Source organism: Hylobates moloch, unplaced genomic scaffold, assembly GCF_009828535.3.
Source record: "Hylobates moloch isolate HMO894 unplaced genomic scaffold, HMol_V3 SCAFFOLD_5, whole genome shotgun sequence".
Taxonomy (NCBI): Eukaryota; Metazoa; Chordata; class Mammalia; order Primates; family Hylobatidae; genus Hylobates; species Hylobates moloch.
Genome location: NW_026652280.1, coordinates 140,699,189 through 140,722,987, shown reverse-complemented (window position 1 = coordinate 140,722,987; position 23,799 = coordinate 140,699,189). Strand labels below are relative to the sequence as shown.

Here is a 23,799-nt window from a genome sequence, read left to right as displayed (position 1 = left end):
CCACTCATTCTCCATTCTCCTTAATTCTCCTCAAATGCATAGAAATCCTGTGTTTCATGTATTCATTCATTCTTCTACGCAACCACTATTTATGGAGGGCAACCCTGTGCTAGACATTGTTCTAGGTGCTGAGGAAACAGCAGTGAAGTGGAAAGACATATCTGCCCTGGTGAGGCTGGAAGGAGCAAGCAAGGCTGGAGTTGGACTTTAGATCTTATCTGAAAAGCAATAGGAAGCCACTCAAAGCTTTTGGGCAGGCAAGAAACATGATCAGATCATATTTCAGACACATTATGCAAACTGGTATATAGAGAATGGACTGCAAGGAGAAATGAACCAGGCCAAGAGGCCAGAGGACCAGTGTAGTAGCTAGATGAAAAAAAAAAGATGGTAGCCTGGACTAGTTTGGTGGCCAAAGAGATAAAGAGATGTGGACAGAATGAAGAGATATTTCTGAGGTAAAATGAATGGGGTGGGGTAGGGGGAGTGGTGGTAGTATAGGAAAGAAAAGAGTCAAAGATAACTGATTTTTCTGGCATGAGTGACCAAGTAAATGGTGACTACAACAGGTAACCCAGGAGGCCTTGGCTAGAGGGCAAGCAGAGTAAAGGATGAATTACCTTTAGGTCAGTCTGAGCACATGTGCAATTCTCATGTCAAGTATGGAGTAGAGTATCTAAATCTGAAGCTCAGGAGAGAGATCCAGCATGCGAAGTCACCAGTGGCTACAAGGCCAAGGAGTTAGAAGATACTGCCCAAGGAGAGTACAGATTGAACAGAGAGGGATATCAACACTGGACTTACATATTTTAAATGAAGAAACTCCGGAATATTTTGCCTCAAAAACTGTGACTTCTGTATTCCACGGACCACTACATTAATTTTTCTCTTCTATTGCAGCTTTTTATAGTCTTCAACAACAACCAGTCCCTACATTTAAGAAGGTTAATAACTGAGACAACCTTCCTGGTGGATCCATCATTTGGCCCAGCTTGTAGAAAGACTCCCAACTAGCTCTAATTAGTTCCATCTTATTTGGAGGCAGAGGTATTCCTCATCATACCCATATCCTCACATAAATATTCCAGGTAAGTTGCCCACCTTTATTTCAAGGGCTTAGAGATATGCAGGGCCACTGGACCCAGGACTGCACAGGGTATGGGGTAGTGATGGTAGTAAGGTGGAGCTTACCTTTAAAGACAGCCCAGCCCTGACTGAGTCCCTTCTACTCTATTCCTTAGTCCTCATGGCAGATTTAAGGACCCCACTCCCTCCACCCAGTCCTCTCTGGTCCCACTTGCCCCTCTCCTGGCTGTCCTCCTTACCCTAGGGCTAAATTATCCAGTCATTGGATATGGAAAGATTGTACTTTGAGTCTTTGTTTCTGTTTCCATCTGAAGTGCCCTAGGTACCAGGGAGAAAGATGACGAGGAAGGACATATACCATATACCAGAAGCACATTAATAGGCTGCTGAAAAACTCTGCTGCATTTTCAGATGACAGGTCACCTACAGACAAATGATTCAAGGATCAACCAAGTTCTGAAGTTTTGTTTTGTTTTGTTTTGTTTTGTTTTGTTTGGGATACAGTCTCGCTGTGTCACCCAGGCTGGAGTGCAGTGGCGTGATCTCAGCTCACTGCAACCTCTGCCTGCTGGGTACAAGTGATTCTCCTGCCTCAGCCTCCCAAGTAGTTGGGATTACAGGTGCCTGCCACCAGGCCTGGCTAATTATTTTTTGTATTTTTAGTAGAAACAGGGTTTCACTATGTTGGCCAGGCTGGTCTTGAATTCCTGACCTCGTGATCCACCCACCTCAGCCTCCCAAAGTGCTGGGATACAGGTGTGAGCCACCACGCCTGGCCAGTTCTTAATACTGCCGGGAGTGCTTTAGAAGGCTGGGAATATGGGGCGAAAGATTAGACACCCAAGCTGTTGAAAACCACACAGAGTTTCAGTAAATATATGCACTATTTGAAAAATATATTTGCAAAAATCTAGGTGTCTCCGGTCTAGTCCTTCCTATTAATCAAATAAATTACTGAGCTTCAAGGCCCAGTCTATGATCCTAGTTCTGACCGCTGCTGCCCATAAAGGCCTCAATGAATTCCTCTCTGAGCTTCCAGACTTCCTTGGCTGGCGACTTGTTCCTCTTGGGACAGCTTTTGCCTGAGCTGAGCAGCCTGGCCCCCAGCTGTGCAGGGCCCTCTCTCCGGTGAGAGGAAACGCTTTCAGCTTAGTCTGTTAACACAAACATTCAAAAGCAAACATTCAAAAGCCACAGATCATGTTCACATAAATAAAATAGGATTGAGAAAAGCTTTGCCCCAAGAAACCAAAGGGGTGTTTAAAAAACAGCTCTTGCTTTCCAAGTAGGCAGGCAGCAAAGCCACAGCAATTCCAAAGGTTTGTGTGCTTGGTAGAGCTGGGTGGCTGCAGCCACAGTCCTTTGAAGAGGAAATGCCATCCCTGGTACAGGCAGGCGGCCAGCCCATGAGTCCTGAAAGTACCAGAGAGAAGCAGAAAGCAGGGGAGCACAGTTAGGAAGTGAAAAGGGAAAGGAAGGCACCAAGGAGATAAATGAGGAGATTCTTCTCATCTAGAGTTTCCACCCCAGACCTAAGAGCCACAGGACAGAGCAACTCACTGTGCCTGACAGAGCTGGGGCCTGGTGAGTCCTAGGTGGCGGGCACAGCTCAGAGTGACTAAGGCTGTGAGGAGGGGTGTGCGTCGTCACTGAGGGGTGGAGAGGGGTGGTGGTGTCTGGGCTGGGAGATGCCTTTGCTTTGAAAGCTTTGGAGGAAATTAACTTTACAAGGTGCCTCCCTGTCTCCCAGAGTTATTAAAAGAAAGGAGGGAGCAAAGAAGAAATGGAAAAATGGTAATACCCTAGGAAGGGCTGTGTGATCCCAACTGGAGGAAATGGGAGGCAGATGAAGTGATGAATGTACAACCTCTCCTAAGGGAGGAAAAACTCTGAATGTGACCTTGTGCAAATGGAAAATAAAAAAAAAACAAACAAACCCAACAACAGCCAGTGTGACTAACGAGAAAAGCTACACACATGCAAACACACACATATACAGCCCTTTGAAGATCTAGAAATGAGTGACTAATAGCCTAAAAACCTCCAAGTGCATAAAGTTTCTGTCAGTACTCCTGTTTCAATAAAGCAGCAGTGAAAGCCCATGGAATGGCAGGAGTGGATGAGTTACTATAAATCATGGGGTCACCAGAAGGTATAGATCTGGGAGTCTTTGAGAATCATAGTTTGGGCTCATAGATGGATATCTAGGCATTGATTGCTGGTTCACCAATAAAGAAAACAAAGTACTGGATCTAAAAATTCTTCTAAAAAAAGGGAATTCAACTGAAGCTATATATTTCATGGAGCATGAAGCCAGGTGTTTTCCTGCATGTTAAAAAACAAGTATTTAATTAAAAAAAAAGACCTCTTGCCTGACCATAACCAGATCAGGCAAGGCCACCTTGCCTATGTAGGCTAGAGTGTCCGTTATGACTTTGCATGTGTTGGTTTGGGCAGTTTCTGTTCTGAGGTATGTCAGTGAGGATACTCAGTGGTGTTGTCAGGACAAAGTTAGGACATTGTATTTAAAAGTTGAATAATTTCCTAAATATCTTTTAATCTCTCTTTGATCCATAGACTAATATTTTCAGTCTATATCAATCTCTTGAGTACTAGGTTCGATAAGGTTACTGCTTTATTCATTTTCTACATTTTTATGTATCCTGAAGTTACTTTAGCAACATTTCTAGAGAAGCCCTCGTGCTCTACCATTCTCAGATTTAATAAATTGGCTGATAGAAACAAGACCCCCAAAAAATCTCAACAGACTGGAACGATGAAATAAAAAGGATTAAGAATAAATTAGGAATTGTGAACTGAAGTTCAGTAATCAGCCAGTTAACTATGGAATGATGGTAAAAAAAGATGGATGCTGCCACTCAATGGTCAACCATGGGATGTGGTGATCTCAGGCTGCTTTAATGGAAACATAAGGTCCAGGACAAATGGTGGATAGCGCCAGCTTAATTCTACCTTTCAAATATATTAAGTTCTGTTCCAGACACAAAGCTTTAAATGGTACAAGGACATTTGAATATTACATCAAAAAAGAATGATGAGAACATGAAGTGATTAAAAACCACAGTCCAGGCCGGGCACGGTGGCTCATGCCTGTAATCCCAGCACTTTGGGAGGCCGAGGTGGGCAGATCACAAGATCAGGAGTTCGAGACCAGCCTGGCCAAAATAGTGAAACCCCGTCTCAACTAAAAATACAAAAATTAGCCGGGCATGGTGGTGCACACCTGTAGTTCCAGCTTCTTGGGAGGCCGAGGCAGGGGAATCGCTTGAACCTGGGGGGCGGAGGTTGCAGTGAGACAAGATCGTGCCACTGCACTCCAGCTTGGGTGACAGAGTGAGACACTGTCTCAAAACAACAACAAACAACAACAACAACAAAAACCAACCAAACCAAAAAAAACCCCAGTCCATGAAAATAGACTATGTCTGTGTGCGTGTGTGTGTGTTTCTGTAGGGAGAGGTGGAAAGGGTAGAGTAACTGTCTTGACACATTTGAAGGTGAGGAGTGGCTTCAGTGGGAAGAACTAGAAACAAATGAAAAGAAATTTCAAGGAGCTCAGTATAAGGGGAAACTTTTCTAACTATCAGAACTGCCAAAATGGAATGTACTGCCTCAAATGATAAGTTTCCCATCATTGTGAGTATTGAAGTAGAGGCTGGATAACCACTTGAGAGAGATGCTTTGGAGAGAATTGTGACACTGAAGTCGTGGAAGGGTGGGGAAGTGACTTCATGATCTCTAGGGTCCCTTCCAGTTATAAGATTCCATATTTAGTATCCTCACCCTTCATTCACCAACTGGGCAATCCCTAAAAAAGCCATTTATCTCTTCAAGCTTTAATATTCTTTTCAATAAAAACATTACCTGTGACTTCACAGGTTTGATCCTTTCAATAAAAGTCAAAACCTGTGACTTCACAGGTTTGATGTGAAATACTAGTTATATTCTTCTAGGACTCATAATAATAATATTTATTAAAATACAAAATGTTCATGAAGAACCTAAAAATCAATTTGCCTATCCCCCGAGGCACACTGCAAAGCCCTGACTAGTTGATCTTTATGGTTCTTTTGGTTCTAAGAGTCTACAGATCCTGTGGTTCCGCAGATTTCAATTATAGAAGACAGGACTTTGGAAAACATGAAAAGACCACTTAAAAGAGGTGCTCATTTGAATTTCCTCACATCATCTATATCACGTGGGAAACTTTGTTGCTGCTGCAAATGAGAGAAGAGCATTCCAGAATGACTACAAAATAAGAGCAAAATGTTGTTATTAGGATCCATTTCTCAGCTCTGCTTCTAGGTTGATTTTCAGGCTAGCTCTCCCTGTGGCACCAAAAATGATTACAGTAGTTCTAAAGTTCACGTCCCTCCATATAAGTAAGCCCAGTGAAGAAGAGAAGGTTGAGTTCTAGCATTTCTAGCAAAAATCTAAAAGCTCTCTTTGGTATGGATTTACATTTCCATCCCTGAATCCATTACTGTGGTTAAGAAGACAGAATGGAGGCCGGGCGCGGTGGCTCACGCTTGTAATCCCAGCACTTTGGGAGGCCGAGGCGGGCAGATCACGAGGTCAGGAGATCGAGACCACGGTGAAACCCCGTCTCTACTAAAAATACAAAAAATTAGCCGGTGTGGTGGCGGGCGCCTGTAGTCCCAGCTACTCGGAGAGGCTGAGGCAGGAGAATGGCGTGAACCCAGGAGGCGGAGCTTGCAGTGAGCCGAGATCGCACCACTGCACTCCAGCCTGGGCGACAGAGCAAGACTCCGTCTCAAAAAAAAAAAAAAAAAAGAAGAAGATAGAATGGAAAGGGGGGTATCAATCCAACCAAACAATATAGTTGAGAATGAGTGGAAGTGGTTCTCAAAATAAATTTTGAATACCAGATAGAAGGAGCAGGCAGTGGTGAACAACAGTCTAGCCTTTGGCTGCCTAACATCAATCTGTAACTTCCACACATACAACAGTCGCATTCCTTCCCAAAAGGGAAATAATATGAAATCTCATCTGGTTACTGAAGCTAGAGCCAAGTCCAGTATTTCTATGTTGATGTGTAAATCACGTCAAGTGATTCTTTGTGGTTCAGTGATATGTGGGTAAATAATTTTAACCACACCCTATATATAATAAGAAAGAGAAGACAGAATTGCAATAAAAATTCCTAATTGCAAAGAGAAGAATGTGAAACATCCAGTGGCCATCAGTCCTTGTACATACTACAGTCTTTGTCGACATAAATGGCCAAGACTTGCATTTTGCAGTGACATGAAGAACTGGGGCTGTCTTGCTTTCACTCTCCAAGAGGACCTCCCTTGTCTACTATTATTTCTGTGTGAGAGCCTCTTCAGAGGGCTGCACGGCTTCAGCAGCCCACTGCTTGTTGATGTAAATAGAGGTATATGTATGATGGGGGCTAGGACTCTGAGGACTGATTTAGGGGTTGGGCAATCATGGAGTATTGTTTTCAGAGCTGGGGGTTTCTCCGTGACAGAAATCCCTCATGATTTTAGTTGGCTCCCATCTATACGTTTCTGGTTGTGATGGTTAATTTTATGTATCAACTTGACTAGGCCACAAGGTTCCCAAATATTTGGTCAAGCATTATTCTGGGGTTTCTGTGAGAGTACTTTTGGAAGATATTAGGATTTAAATTGGAAGACTGAATGAAGCAGATTGCCTTCCCTAACATAGGTAGGCCTCATTCAAACAGTTCAAGATCCATATAGAACAAAAATGCAGACCATCTCTCAAGTGAGAGGATTCTTCCTTCCTGACAGTCTTTGAACAGAAACATCAGCTCTCAAGGGTCTCCAGCTTGCCAATAAACCCTCATCTTGGGACGTGGTAGCCTCCATAATTGTATGAGCCAATTCCTTATAATCAATCTCTTTCTCTCCATATATATAAATCTTATTGGTTCTGTTTTTCTGGAGAACCCCAACCAACACTGGTCAATTTGACGGGTTGGTAATAAAAGTGAGAGATCTACTTGATTTTATTTTAAAATTATTATCTACAATACAGGTTTCAGATGGCTATTAATTAATGGCTCCATATTGGCCTCTGTTTCAGGTCAATACAAAACAAAAAGCTGGAGAGGGGAGGAACAGCTGCTTTCCCTTTGCTGGAAGGCTACATGCCAGCTGCATCTTTTCAAGGGGCATGGATGTCCCATTTGACAGGGTAGAAGGGTATAACAAGAGGATTATAGAAGAAACCTGGGGGAAATCACACTTATCCCAGGTGCCCATCTTCCCTTACTGCACTTCTCCCTTCTCCCTCTTTTACCCAAATTAACTTAACTTTAGGAAGGAATATGGCTTTTCCATCCAGTCAAAGATTCAGATCACTGCTCTCAGTTGACTTGGATTATAGGATACAGGAGGAAAGTGCTGCTTGTAGCAAACTTGATTTCATTCTTTTTTGGATTTTAAAGGCTTCAGTTTCAAAGTAAACCAGTCTCTTGCAAGATTTACAAAGGCTTCATATGGTAACCAATATGTTCCTACAGTTTGAATGTTTTGTCCAAGTCCCTTAGTGCTGCAGCCTAGGAGGCATATGGGTTGAAGGCACTAATATACATTAGACAGTAGAATAACCAACCATTATACTGCTACAAAATAACAACTACCAATGGCCAACTGTGGTAAAGACTATTACTTGTCCTACAATAAGCATTTAATACTCCCCCTTAGTAAGAATATCCACATTTTTCAGTTAGGCACATTGCTATGCAGAATAGAGTTCCTTCCATTCCCTTGCAAGTAAGTGTGGCCACAAGGCCAAGTTCTACAAATGGGATGTAAAGAGAAATGCTGGGTGCAACTTCCAGAAAGTGTTCTTACTAATGTTCTAGTCAAAGATACATAGGTTCTCCTTACTATCTTGATTTAGCCATTTCTATAATCCAGAGACTTCCACTTGCAAGACTGTATTTCCTGATGTCAAGGTCTGATATAGTTCACAAAAAACCCCAACTTACCCTAACTTAAAAAAAAAAGAAATGTATTAATGTAAGTGAACACTCCATAAGGATAGATGGCTTGGCTTAATCTGGACCCAATCAGCTTCCTCTGAATTGTCACCAGTCTTAGGCTGGCTCTCCTCACAGTAGTAAAAACAAGCTAACCCACTTTTAGCCTTACATCTTTATAGCAGAGTCGAGTCTATGCCTGTTCACTATGTTTTTGTGGTTCCCACAGATTGCACCAGCTTAGGTCACCTGCAGTTTTGAACCAAACATGTGATCACAGGAATGGCATACTCTGATCAGTTTAGCTGATGAAAACCCATCCAGGAGCCACAGTGGGCTCAATCCCACCCAAAGCAAATGGCTGAGAACAGCCTGGGGGAACTCAAGGTATTGTTACCAGAAACAAGGGGGATGCATGTTGGATAGCAAACAAGAGATTTTTACCATATACTTTAATGTAAGTTAGACTTTGTACCATCACTTGGCCTAAGCTTTATAGATTCATTACTATTCTTTGGAAAAATAAAAATTAAATTGTAAGAGAGTACAGAATATTATAAAGTATTTTTGGGTGAGCTAAGTTATAGGATTTTAAATAAAGTACTCTTTGATGGGCTAAAGTAGCTAAGAATTAACTTGTTTTCCATCACATTCCTCAGGAACATATATATTGGTCAGGGGAAAGGAGAATTTGATAGCTTAAAAAATTAAACATCAAACCAATCCTTATAGATGCTGTTCTTGCCACTTAGAAAAGTGAGGAAAGAACATCTGGATCGTTCACTCCCTTTGGTCCACACACAGGTCAGGTACAAACAGTAGCTTCCTTCTTACAGAGTCCATCATCTGAAAGACTGGATGCCCACTCTCACTTGGCTTTCCTCATCACCTCAAGCTTTCCATTTCCAGTGCCTGGAAGTTTTGTTTGTGAGGGTCCAAAAGTGGCAGAAACTATTTACAGGCTTCCAAACTGCATTAGCTACAGAGGCCAAGGATGTTAGCTGAACAACTGACCAACTTTTCCAGGGAAAGATCTGAAGCAGAGAATTTGAAAAACACCTTCCAATCTGTCAGGAACATGGAAAAAGTTGCTGTCTCTTTTTTGTTGGCAAAATCCCTAAAAGCACAGCATCACAGCATCTGGTTAACCAACCAACAATACTTCAAGACACAGAGATTAGCCTCTACTGTTTTTCTTTAGGAACACAGAACGACACAGTCAAGTGTAGGACCACAGGGCTCCAGGAAAAATAAGAAGTTATTGGGCTTTAGGGACTGTCTTTGCACCACAGATTCATACCATATGGACTTTCACTAGAATCAACTGTTGAAGAAGCCAAAAGAAATCGTGATACCAAGAGGTGGTGTGTGACAATCTCTTCTCACAGTAAAAATAACCCAGAGTGCTTAGCAGAAACTTGGGACGAGTAAAATTTTCTGAAATAAAAAATGAATCCATTACTTGATAGTCTCTGTACTACCTGAGAGAGACAGGCAACTTCCTTTTTAAACAATTACATGGCCCAGTTTACTTCTCCTTTGTTGTATAGTTCAGAGCATGAACACTTGCTTCTATCCCATGAACTTAAGGCTCATATTTTTCAAGGCCTTTCGTTTGTCTGCGTTGGTGTTTTCATGGATGTTCTCCAACCACTCCATTTCCATTTATAAGGGTATGCCCAAGATTTCCAACAGGTCTTATTTCCAATAAGAAATTATACTTCTCATGTGGTTATCGTAACTCACCCCCTGAGCTAGACTCCCTAAATTTGTCCTGCCCAACAACTACAGGTGAATTCACCAGCATGCCAAACACATGTTCCTACTGCAGCTCAATATAATGTCAACGTAATAGTCATTAACAGTGGTCTTTGCATCCTCATATCCTTTCCATGTGGGCCCCCTTCACCAGGTAATCCTGGATAGCCATGTTACCTGAGGTCTGCTGCAACAGCTTTGAGGAGTACTCAATTCAGCAGTGCATAATTCACAATGGACAATGAAACAAACTTGATACTAATATCCTGGAACCCACTGAAAGACACTCGTGTTAGCATTATCAGTTGGTTTCAAACTAATTGAAGTAAGTGATTGAAGCTGTTATGCCCAAACCAGCAAAGTATGTAAAATGCATAAAAGATTCAAGACAGGAGCTAAACATGCTAGGACAAACAGCCTGCTGTCCATCACTGAAGAGAAAAGGCTTTAAGAAAAGCAACTTCACAAATTATGAAGAAATCACCCTTTTACAAAAAGTTAGAATATTAAAATAATTATTTCAATTTTAAATGGCAGTAAACTATGGCATCCACCCAAATTATCACAAAAACAATATGAATTCAAGATGGCCTAATGACTGGGATAGAGCCCACCCATGAGGCCATGCCGCCTAATGATTAAGGTCTTGATATGGTTTAGATCTGTCTCCCTACCAAATCTCATGTCGAGATGTAATCCCCAGTGATGGAGGTGGGGCTTAGTGGTAGGTGACTGGATCATGGGAGTGGTCTTTCATGAATGGTTTAGTACCATCTCTTGGGGCTGTTCTCATGACAGTGAATCTCATAAGATCTGGTTGCTTAAAAGTGTGCAGCACCCCCACCCCCAGCGCCCCTTGCTCCTGCTCTGGCCACGCAAGATGAGCCTGCTTCCCTTTCGCCTTCTGCCATGATTGAAAGTTTCCTGAGGCCTACCCAGAGGCCAAGCAGATGTCAGCATCATGCTTCCTGTACAGCCTGTGGAACTGTGAGCCAATTACACCTCTTTTCTTTATAAATTACCCAGTCTCAGGTATCTCCTTATTAGGTACTTCTTTATGACCCCTGAAGCCCAATTTACCTAGGTTTAAATCCCAGCTTACCGATTACTTTCCATGTGACCTTGAACACATACTTTAATCATTTTGGACCTGTTTCTTTACCCATATAAAATGGGTATGATGGTATTGTACCTAGTTGACTCTAGAGCTCCCGATTTAACATCTTTAAAATCTTTGGAGTCTTAAAATTGCTGTTGGCCAGTCCACAGTCATGACGTAGTTGACAGTGCTTGGGCCTATGTGGAGAACTGGTGGCTATTTCTGGTGGCACAACTGGACAACTCCAACTCTTCAAAATTTCAGTCCACAAACCTTGTCCTGATGGCTGACCTAAACCCTTCTATTAATACCTTCTGACCAAGGAAACACCAGCATCAGGACTTGCTAAATGGATGTCAATAACTTTGAATAAAATCTCAAGAGACAGTGGTGGAACACTTCATTGAGAACTGCAGCACCAGATAACACCAGCAAGATGGCGGAATGGAGGTCCCTGGCTCTAGTCCCCCATGCCAAAATCCTGATTAGTAACCATTCAGACAAGATTGCCTTTGTGAAAATCCCAGAACCTGAGGGTGAAGATGAAGCACCTTCCTGGAGCACAAAAATCAAGAAAACAGAGCATTAGAAGAATAAGAGGAGTAATTTCACTTTGACAACACTGCCCCTCTCCCAGGCTGGCACATCACCACAGAGAGGGAACCCGTATGCTTACAGTTTCTCCAGTGTGAAAAAGATCTGAAGGCTGACATTCAGCTTTCCCAGCATTCCAGGGTGCTTCCCTTGAGGTGAGAAAGAAGTGGGCCCTGCTTAACCAGGGAGCCTAGCCAGCAACCTTGCCCCACCAGGAACACATCCAATCATCCTGCTCAGGTAGGTGGGGAACCCAGCTGGTGACCATGCCCAACTGCAAGGCACAGCATGTGGCCCCACCTAATTATGGAACCCAGCCTGTGTTCCTACCCAACTGTGAAGCACAGCCCACAGCCCCATCCAATCATAAGAGCCCAGCTAGCAGCACCACCTGTCCAGGGAGCACAGCCTGTGATCCCACACGAGAACAGGCAATTGTGGAGCCCAGTCAGCAGTCCTACCTGGCCTCAAAGCATGGGCAGTGGCCTTGCCTGACTAGACACTGCAGCAGTAAGTGCCATTTTACCTGCAGATGCTACCAGCTGGCCCATCCAAAACCCCAAGCTGGGGTGACTGGTGTAGGTCTTTCTCTGATGAAGCAAACCTATGAAGGCTGGAAGAGGTGACCACTACATCTGACACACAGACTTCAATAAAAAGATACAAAGATCATGAAGGATGAAGGAAACATGATACTACCAAAGGAAACTAATAAAGCTCTAACAACTGACTCTAAAAAATGGAGATCTACAAACTGACAAAGAACTAAGAATAATCCTCTTAAAGTTCAGTGAACTATAAGAAAACACAGATAAACTACTAAATAAAAGTAGGAAAGCAACACAAGAACAAAATTCAATAAAGAAATATAAATAATAATTTTTAAAAACCTAGCAGAAATCCCAGAGGTGAAGAATACAATGACTAAAGTGAGAAATTCAATAGAGAGCTTCACTAGTAGACCTGATCAAGTAGAAGAATCAGTTAACCTGAAAACAGGTTACTTGAAATTATACAGTCACAGGAGAAAAAAGAAAAAAAGAATGAAAAAGAGTGAAGAAAGGATAAGGGACTTAATCAAACACCATCAAGCAAAACAATGTATACATTACAGAGGTTCCAGAAGAAGAGAGAATGGAACAGAAAGTCTATTTAAAGAAATAATGACTGAAAACTTCCCAAATTTTGGGAGAGAATTGAACTTCCAGATTCATGAATCTCAAAAGTCCCCAAATAGGTTGAACCTCAAAAGGCCTACTTAGAGACACATAATTGCCAAAAGCCAAACACAAAGCATTTTCAAAACTGCAAAGTAACTCATCACATACAAGAAAGCCCTCATAAGACTATAAACAGATTTCTCAGCACAAATGTGGCAGGTCAAAAGAGAGTGGGATATATTCAAAATATTAAAAAACAACTGCCAACCAAGAATACTTGGCAAAGCTGTACCTCAGAAATGAAGAAGAGAGATTTTCCCACACAAACAAAAGCTAAGGGAGTTGGTTAGCATTAGACCTGCCTTACATGAAATGCCAAAGAAAGTTCTTCATGCTGAAATTAAAGGATGGACACTAATTAGCAACGTAAAAACATGAATCTATAAAATTCACCAGTAAAGGTAATACATAGTCAAATTTAGAATTCTCTAATATTGGTAAATTTGATGTGACATGTTAATCCCTTTCATCTCAGTATAAAGTTAAAAGATAAACATATTAAAATAACTGTAACTACAATAATTTGTTAACAGATATATAATATTTTAAAAATGTAAATTGTAACACCAGTAACCTAAAATGTGGAAGGGGGGACAGTGAGTATAAGTACAGATTTTTTTGGTACACAATTGAAATTATAGGCTTATAATAGTTTGTTATAACCATAAGATGTTTTATGTAAACTTCATGGTAATCACAAAGAAAAAATTGTGTAGTAGATGCAAAAAAGATTAAGAGAAAGGAATCAAAGCCTACTACCACAAAAATCATCAAGTCACAAAGACAGCAAGAGAGAAAGCAATGAACAAAGGAGATACACAACAGTAAGAAAACAATTAAAATGGCAATATTAAGTCCTTACCTATCAATAATTACTTTAAACATACATGGGTTAAATTCTCCAATCAAAAGACAGAATGGTTGAATGATAAGAAAACAAGATCCAACCACATGCTGCTTATAAGAGACTCACTTTAGCTTTAAAGAAACACATAGGCCAAAAGTGAAGGGATGGAAAGACATTTCTTGGAAATGATAACCAAAGAGAGTAGGGATGATTATACTTGTATCAGACAAAATAGGCTTTAGCTCAAAAATTATCAAGAGAAAATGAAGGTCATTATATAGTGATTAAAGGGGTTGACAGGAAGAAAATAGAACAATTTTATTTTATTTTTTATATTTTATATTTTTGAGACAGAGTCTTGCTCTGTTGCCTAGGCTGGAATGCACTGGTGCAATCGTGGCTCATTGCAACCTCTGCTTCCTGGGTTCAAGAGATTCTCATGCCTCGGCCTCCCAAGTAGCTGGGATTACAAGCATGTGCCACCACGCTCAGCTAATTTTTGTATTATTATATATTTTTTTGAGACGGAGTTTTGCTCTTGTGGCCTAGGCTGGAGTGCAGTGGCGCAATCTTGGCTCATTGCAACCTCTGCCTCCTGGGTTCAAGCGATTCTCCTGCCTCAGCCTCCAAGTAGCTGGGATTATAGGCACCCAACACCATGCCCAGCTAATTTTTTGTATTTTTAGTAGAGACAGGGAGGGTTTCACTATGTTGGCCAGGCTGATCTCAAACTCCTGACCTCAAGCGATCTACCTGCTTCGGCCTGCCAAAGTGCTGGGATTACAGGTGTAAACCACTGCACCCGGCCTAATTTTTGTATTTTTGCTAGAGATGGGATTTCACCATGTTGGCCTGGCTGGTCATGAACTCCTGACCTCAAGTGAACTGCCCACCCAGGTCTCCCAAAGTGCTGAGATTATAGGCATGAGCCACCGCGCCCGGCCAGAAAATATAACAATTTTAAACATGGGACATCAGAAGACCTAAAGCAAATATTAACAGAATGAAGAGAAATAAAGAGCAATAGAATAATAGGGTACTTTAGCAGCCCACCCTGCCTCAATAACAAGAGAGATCATCCAGATAATCAATAAGAAAACAGCAGACTTGGACAACATTATAGACCAAAAGGACCTGTATAACAGACATACAGAACATTTCATCTATATGAAACATTCTCCAGAACAGATATGTTAGGCCACAAAAGAAGTCTTAACAAATTCAAAAAGACTAGAATCATATCGAATATCTTTTTCAACCATAATGATATTAAAGTAGAAATCAGTAACAGGAGGAGAAATTGGAAAATTCACAAATATGTGAAAATCAAACAACACACTCCTGAGGCAAACAATGGATCAAAGAAAAAATCAAAAGGAAAATATAAAAACTTCACAAAAACAAAAATGGAAATACTACATACCAAAACATATGGGATGTGGCAAAATAAGTTCTAAGCAGAAAGTTTATAATGATAAATACTTACATTAAGAATAAGATGAGAACACCTCAAGGCTAACAGGATAAAAAAACAAACAAACCAAAAAAACAAAACCAAAAACAAAAAACTTCAAACAACCTAACTAAATCTCAAGGAACTAGAAAAAGAACAAAATAAGCCCAAAGTTAGTAGATGGAAGGAAATAATAAAGATTACAGCAGAAATAAATAAAATGGCAAAAGAGAAAAAAAACCCTGCAGTTTTTTTAATAAGATAAATGAAATTGACAAACCTTTAGCAAGACTAACCAAGGAAAAAAGAGGACTCAAATAAATAAAATCATAAATGAAAGAAGAGATATTACAACTAACACCAAAGAAATACAAAGAATCATAAGAAAATACTATGAAAAACTATATCACCAACAAATTGCATAACTTAGAAGAAATGGATAAATTTCTAGAAACATATAACCTAACAAGACTGAATCATGAAGAAATGGAAAACAGAAACAGACCAATGCAGGTAAGGAGACTGACCCAGTAATAAAACTTTCCAACAAAGAAAAGCCAAGGACCAGATGACTTCATTGAATTCTACCAAATAATTAAAGAAGAATTCATACCAATTCTTCTCAAACTCATCCAAAAATTGAAGAGGAAACACTTCCAAACTTACTTTATGAGAAAAGTATTACACTGATAGCAAAGCTAGATAAAAACACTAAAAGAAAAAATTAAAGGCCAATATCCCTGTTGAACCTAGACACAAAAATTCTTATTTTTGTATCTTATTTTATGAGAAGAGTATTACCCTGATAGCAAAGCTAGGTAAGAACACTAAAACAAAAAAAGTCAAAGGCCAATATCCTTGTTGAACTTAGATACAAAAATTCTCAACAAAATACTAGCAAACTGAATTTAACAGCACATTGAAAGGATCATATACCATGACTAAGTGCAACTTATCCCTGGGATACAAAGATGGTGCCACATGCAAATCAATACATGTGATACACCACATTAACAGAATGAAGGATAAAAATCATATGATCATCTCAACAGATGCAGAAAAAGCATGTGACAAAACTCGACATCCTTTCATGATAAAGACTCTCAACAAATTAGGTATGAAAGGAATTTATCTTAACATAATAAAGGCCATATGTGTTAAGGCTACAGCTAACACCATATTCAACAGTGAAAAGCTGAAATCTTTTTTTGCTAAGATCGGGAACAACACAAGGGTCCCCACTCTCACCAGTTCTATTCAACATAGTACTGGAAGTCCTAGCCTTAGCAATTAGTCAAGAAAAATAAAAGGAATTCAAATCAATAAGGAAGAAACAAAATAGTATGTTTGCAGATGACACGATATGGAAAACCCAAAAGACTCCACCAAAAACTGTTAGAACTAATACATTCAATACAGTTGCAAGATACAAAATCAATATACAAAAATCAGTTGTGTTTTTTTTTTTAAGACGGATCCTCACTCTGTCACCCAGGCTGGAGGGCAGTGGCACCATCTCGGCTCACTGCAAGCTCTGCCTCCCAGGTTCACGCCATTCTCCTGCCTCAGCCTCCCGAGTAGCTGGGACTACAGGTGCCTGCTACCATGCCCAGCAAATTTTTTGTATTTTTAGTAGAGATGGGGTTTCACCATGTTAGCCAGGATGGTCTCAATCTCCTGACCTTGTGATCCACCTGCCTCGGCCTCCCAAAGTGCTGGGATTACAGGTGTGAGCCACTGCACCTGGCAAAAAAAATCAGTTGTGTTTCTACATGCTAACAATAAACTGTTTGAAAAAGAAATATCAAAAACAATAGAATACTTAGAAATAAATTTAACCAAGGAGGTGAAAAATCTGTTTACTGAAACCTACAAGCCATCGATGCAAGAAGCTGAAGATACAAATAAATGGAAAGATGTACCATGTTCATGAATTGAAAGAATTTTGTTAAAATTTCCATACTACCCAAAGTAATCTACAGATCCAATGTAATCCTAATAAAAATTCCAATGCCTTTTTTTTTTTTCACAGAAATAGAAAAAGACGATTCTAAAATTTGATGGAACCACCAAGGAGCTTGAGTGGCCAAAGCAAAAAGAACAAGCTGAAGGCATCACACCACCCAACTTCAAAATATATTACAAAGCTATAGTAATCAAAACAGCATTGTTCTCCATAAAAAGACACATAGAACAAAGGAACAGATTAGATCCCAGAAATAAACCCATGTAACTATCTTTGACAAGGCTACCAAGACATAATGAGGAAAAAATAATCTCTTCAATAAATGATGCTGGGAAAACTGTATACCCACATGCAGAATGAAATCAGTCCTTGATGTTTTATGTGACTGAAGCAGTTTGAAAAGGAGAGTGAGTGAGAGAGTAAGCAAGCTGTAAAATTAGGTTGGGACCAAGTCAGGGGTTACCAAATGTCAGGCTGAGCTTTGGTACTTTATTTGGCAAGAAAATAAAACTGGAAATAGAATTATATAGTAGCTCATCAAATGCTAAAGGATGCATTTGGTTCTAAAGTTCAAAATGAGTACAGCACATCACACTCCAGTATGGAAAATGTTCATGTTATAGGTCATTTTAATGAACACATGCACACACATTTTAGTTTTAGTTTTCAAAGACTAAAGTTTAAAGAAAATACTTTTTAGTTAAGTACAGATCCCCAAAGGTTTATTTAAAGCCAATTTTTATTTAAGTAGTCTTCATTTTTGAAGCATTTTCCCCTAGTACTCTAATTTCAAAATCAGTATTTCTCAAATGCTGATGCCACTGGGAAAAATTTTCAAATTGGTAATGGAAACATATGCTACGTGCATCTGCTCAAACTAGCAACAACATGATGTCAAATAAAAACGGATGGCATTAAAAAAAAATCCAAAAACCTATAATGGCAACTCAAAGTAGCAATAACAAGCAGAAATTAAAATTTGTAGTTAAAAACAATGAAGACTTGCAGATTAAATCTGAACTTTACTCCTCCTGTTAGTACAAATCAGAAACTTCTTGCTACTCAAATTCAAATAGGGTGCAATGAATGTGTTACTTTCGTATCCCCAGTAACTACCTTTCCTCACCTGTTCCCTACATTCTGGCTTTCTTCTAAAAATTTCCCCCTCCTTTGGGTGAATTCCTCTCTTGATTAGCTCAGGAACGGAATGTGATCCAATCTGGGCAAAATAAAAGTACTTCTCCAAAATTTTACATAGCTTGCTTTATAAAAGCTTTCAGCCTTGTTATGCTAAGGTAAGCTGAAAATGTCAATTGCTGTTATCCACCATCCTCTCACCTCACTGCTCCTCATCCCATACAGAATATCCCCAAAGGGAAAATCTGAAGAGAAAACCAATCCATAAAAAAGAAAATAATCAGAGCCAAGTGTGTAGGATGGCAAGATGAGTGCTTTCGACCCAGGACCCAGGACGCAGTCATTGCCTGGACTTCCCTGTATATAAACCAATGAACTGCCCTTCATGCTGACACTATTTTGAGTTTTTGTCACATGCAAATAAACAACACATTTTAATGCAATAAAGTACAGCTTAGTCCATTTTGTGTTGCTATAATAGAATATCTAAGACTGGGTAACTTATTTTTAAAAAGAGTTTTATTTGGCTCATGATTCTGGTGGCTGGAAGGCTCAAGATTGGGCAGCTGTATCTGGTTAGGGTCTCATGTTGCTTCCACTCTTGGTACAAAGTGAAAGGGGAGTAGGCATGTGCAAAGAGATCACATGGGAAGGGAGGAGGCAAAAAGGAGAAAATCAAGAAAGCCAGACTCTTTAGTAACCCTTTCTTGTGAGAACTAATCCATTCCCACGACAGCAAGAATGAGAACTCACTCACCCCAGTAGGAGGGCATTAGTTTATTCATGTGGGATCTATCTGCTCCCATGACCCAAACACCTTCCATTAGGCTCTACCTCCCAACACTAGCACATGGGGAATCTAATTTCAACATGAGTTTTGGTAGGAACAAACTATATTCAAACCATAACAGTATATGATTAAATAAAAACAGACCAGCATCTTTATGTAAAATTTAGTAACATGAAATAAGGTATAACACAAAGTATATGTCAACCTAATTAAACAAAAACGTATAAAGAAAATTGTTGGCATTATAGTTATGTGATTAACATTTTATTGTATGTCATGAAACCTGAATCCCACTACTTGCTACAGGGAAACAAACTGGATCAACTACATTTTGGAATCTGAAATATCTATTTTTAATAACTCACTCTTTTTTTTTTTTTGAGGCAGAGTCTCATTCTGTCACCCAGGCAGTGCCCAGGAGTGCAGTGGCACAATCTCAGCTCACTGCAAGCTCTGCCACCAGGGTTCAAGTGATTCTCATGCCCCAGCTTCCTGAGTAGCTGGAATTACAGGTGCCTGCCACCACGCCTGGCTAATTTTTATATTTTTAGTAGACACAGGGTTTTGCCATGTTGGCCAGGCTAGTCTCAAACACCTGACCTTGTGATCCGCCCGCCTCAGCCTCCCAAAGTGCTGGGATTACAGGCGTGAGCCACTGTGCCTAGCCAATTCATATTTATAACAGGAATAGGTACAAGTTTTATTTACTATAATTTATGACTATTAATCCTATATGTATAATTAGCAATTATGAAAGGCCTATCTTCTCTTTGAAATCACTGTTTAAAAAAATAAAGAAAACCAAGTGGAGCTTTTCTCCTTTTAAAATGTGATTCATGAACAAAATGCAGGATGCTGAACTTAACATGGGTCAAGGAGTTTGTTTACACACCAGAATTTGTCAATAAGCTAACATGGAGAGGGCCTCCAAAAAGACATTGGGTCTCAATGCTACAAACATCTAGGGTTTTCAGTTAATTATTCCAATTTCATTCTCTCCAAGCCATTGGTAATTCACTAAAACACACGTGTATTGTAAATCTTATGGGAATAAATGTGCATATTAATCAAATGAGTTGATAATTATATTTAGGGGAATTCTAAGAGTTATATTCTTTCCTAATAGCCTATAATTGAAAAGTCTAATAGAATTCTAGAAAATAAAGATGGCAAAGATGCATTAGATGATGTAGATTTCTTTTTTTTCCTCCTGAGCAGTAAAAGTACAGGATAGTTTGTTTTTTGTCCAGTTTTCAATTTAAATTCAGAAGGGATGGAACTCAAGACTTTTCTTGGAAATGAGACTACATCATAACAGATTTCACTGTCAAAAAATTCCTATCCATCCTGATATTCAGATCATATTCAGATCGCATGTTCTTTTTGCATACTTTATCCCACTTTTCCTAATAACAACACGTTTCACTCAATTCATCTATTTCTTGCTGGTTTCAAGAAGACACATTTCACTTTTGATTATAAATGAATTCCTTGAAATCTTATTTGTTTCTCCAATAATACTGTGAACAACATAATTCTACACAAATTCTTTATCATATATTAGAAGATTCCTGATGTTGCTTTAGAGATTATAAATATATATGTATGTATGTTTCTCAAGTTGCAAGGACTCATTTTCTATGAACTTTCTATGAATCACATTCCATTAGTACTTTTATACCAAGGGTCTTTCTGGCATTATTGTTTTCTGATTCTCTTCTCCAATTTCTACCCCAAGTTATACTTGTGTCCCACAAATTTATCTTTTGCTCATCTTCTCATTATCTTTTCATATTACAAATCTTTTTAAGTCTCCTTAACTAACGTCTCTGGTTTCTTTTTGGTAAAAAACTTATTCCAACTGTAACTAAAAATCAATTTCATTAATGTCCGGTTTTATCATTGCTTTTTAACCATTAAGTACATACATACAATACAGATGTAACAATCTTTTTACTCTCTTACAGTCATATTGCAGTTTCATAGTGGTATAAACTCCAATAAAATTAAGAATTTTTTTTCAGTATGTGAGATCAAACTGTATACAGAGCTGCCATAACGTATAAGCCATGTATATACATTAATACATACATATATGTTCCCATAACATGTTGAAGATTTCCCAGTTTTTTTTCTTTAAGTTATTGCTAGACATTTCAAAACACATTATAAAACTGGTCATCACAACACCCTTCTGCAGCAATGATGAGAGTGGACTAGGAATGTGATGAAAGGCACAGAATTCATAAGAGTTGAATAAGTACATCCAAATTTGTTATCACTAATGGCTCAAACAATGTGGAGCCACTGGTTTTCTGAAGTGAATATAAGAAATAGTAGTTAATAGTATTTATCCAGGCTTCTAGTACAAGACATTGTACTAGGAGTTTCTCAATTAGAAAACTTGTCTCACAAGGGTAAGTTACACATAAACTCCAAAGAAGAAAGGGCAACTGATAGAGGATTAGTTTTCCTGTGGCTAGACAGTGCGTTGTACAGACTTTCTGTTTAGTGAGGTTCTACTAAAGGGAATGCCAACTTTGTGATTGACATGGGTGATCCCTGGGTTTGGTCACGCATGAAATTAACAAATAAAAAAGTTTTCAAGGCCAGGTGTGGTGGATGATGTCTGTAATCCCAATGCTTTGGAGTCTGAGGTGGAAGGATTGCTTGAGGCCACAAATTTGAGACCAGCCTGGGCAAAAGAGCAAAACCCTGTCTCTACCAAAACAAAACAAAACAAAACAAAACAAAAATTAGCTGAATGTGGTGGTACAAGCCTGTTGGGAGGCTGCAGTGGGAGGACCATTCGAGGCCAGGAATTTGAGAAAGCTATGCTCATACCACTTGCACTCCAAGACCCCATCTCAAAAAAAAAAAAAAAAAAAGTTTTTCAGTTTATGGAATTAAGCAATTAAGCATATTAAAAAGCCAGGGCCAACCAAAAAAGAGCCCGCATTGCCAAGTCAATCCTAAGCCAAAAGAACAAAGCTGGAGGCATCATGCTACCTGACTTCAAACTATACTATAAAGCTACAGTAACCAAAACAGCATGGTACTGGTACCACAACAGAGACATAGATCAATGGAACAGAACAGAGCCCTCAGAAATAATGCCGCATATCTACAACTATCTGATCTTTGACAAACCTGACAAAAACAAGAAATGGGGAAAGGATTCCCTATTTAATAAATGGTGCTGGGAAAACTGGCTAGCCATATGTAGAAAGCTAAAACTGGATCCCTTCCTTACACCTTATACAAAAATTAATTCAAGATGGATTAAAGACTTAAATGTTAGACCTAAAACCATTAAAATCCTACAAGAAAACCTAGGCAATACCATTCAGGACATAGGCATGGGCAAGGACTTCATGTCTAAAACACCAAAGGCAATGGCAACAAAAGCCAAAATTGACAAATGGGATCTAATTAAACTAAAGAGCTTCTGCACAGCAAAAGAAACTACCATCAGAGTGAACAGACAACCTACAGAATGGGAGAAAATTTTTGCAACCTACTCATCTGACAAAGGGCTAATATCCAGAATCTACAATGAACTCAAACAAATTTACAAGAAAAAAACAAACAACCCCATCAAAAAGTGGGCAAAGGACATGAACAGACACTTCTCAAAAGAAGACATTTATGCAGCCGAAAAACATATGAAAAAATGCTCATCATCACTGGCCATCAGAGAAATGCAAATCAAAACCACAGTGAGATACCATCTCACACCAGTTAGAATGGCCATCATTAAAAAGTCAGGAAACAACAGGTGCTGGAGAGGACGTGGAGAAATAGGAACACTTTTACACTGTTGGTGGGACTGTAAACTAGTTCAACCATTGTGGAAGTCAGTGTGGCGATTCCTCAGGGATCTAGAACTAGAAATACCATTTGACCCAGCCATCCCATTACTGGGTATATACCCAAAGGACTATAAATCATGCTGCTATAAAGACACATGCACACGTATGTTTACTTGGCACTATTCACAATAGCAAAGACTTGGAACCAACCCAAATGTCCAACAACGATAGACTGGATTAAGAAAATGTGGCATATATACACCATGGAATACTATGCAGCCACAAAAAATGATGAGTTCATGTCCTTTGTAGCGACAAGGATGAAGCTGGAAACCATCATTCTCAGTAAACTTCTCGCAAGGACAAAAAACCAAACACCGCATGTTCTCACTCATAGGTGGGAACTGAACAATGAGAACTCATGGACACAGGAAGGGGAACATCACACTCTGGGGACTATTGTGGGGTGGGGGGAGGGGGGAGGGACAGCATTAGGAGATATACCTAATGCTAAATGACGAGTTAATGGGTGCAGCAAAACAACATGGCACATGGATACGTATGTAACAAACCTGCACATTGTGCACATGTACCCTAAAACCTAAAGTATAATAATTAAAAAAAAAAAAAAAAGCCAGGGCCTAATAAGTACTATGCTGATCAAGTGCAAAGGAGAGTTCTTAATATGAATAAAGGGGTCTTCCAAGTCAATTAATTCAAGAGGCTATAAAATATATTTTTTAAAAGAGTTAAGCTTATTTTTCATACAAAGAAAAAATTCCAATCACCCATTGACAATACCCCAATCAGCCAAGAGCCCATCAATGCAGAGTCTGCTGCAGTTGCCTGGAAGTTTTCACTTTCTTCTTCCAGAAAAAATGCTGAAATGCTCAATTTTCATTGCCAAGGTTCTTGGTAGATTCACTTTTCACTAGAAAAAAATAAGTAAACATACAGTCAAGTGTTTATACTTTTCTGTTTAGCTTGCTCTGTCCCTCTTCTCTCCCTCCTTCTGAAGTACAGCAAAAGCACTGCTCACA

General features: G+C 39.5%; 1 protein-coding gene across 4 annotated transcripts in view; it reads right to left on the bottom strand.

Annotated features, from left to right (window-relative positions):
* The window catches only part of ZNHIT6 (zinc finger HIT-type containing 6), a 116,516-nt gene that overhangs the window by 43,565 nt on the left and 49,152 nt on the right, over window positions 1–23,799 (bottom strand). For 2 of the 4 annotated variants that reach the window (XR_009213696.1, XR_009213695.1), the window contains exon 10: window positions 23,561–23,690. The exons of 1 other annotated variant lie outside the window; for it this stretch is intronic. Coding sequence is in view for 1 of the 3 variants with exons in the window: in XM_032155465.2 (XP_032011356.1) it covers window positions 23,650–23,690 (41 nt within the window). In the remaining 2 variants the exon portion in view is untranslated. Of the gene's footprint in view, window positions 1–18,919; window positions 23,691–23,799 lie in introns of those variants that run through there. One more of the 4 variants, XM_032155465.2, reaches the window with a different exon arrangement.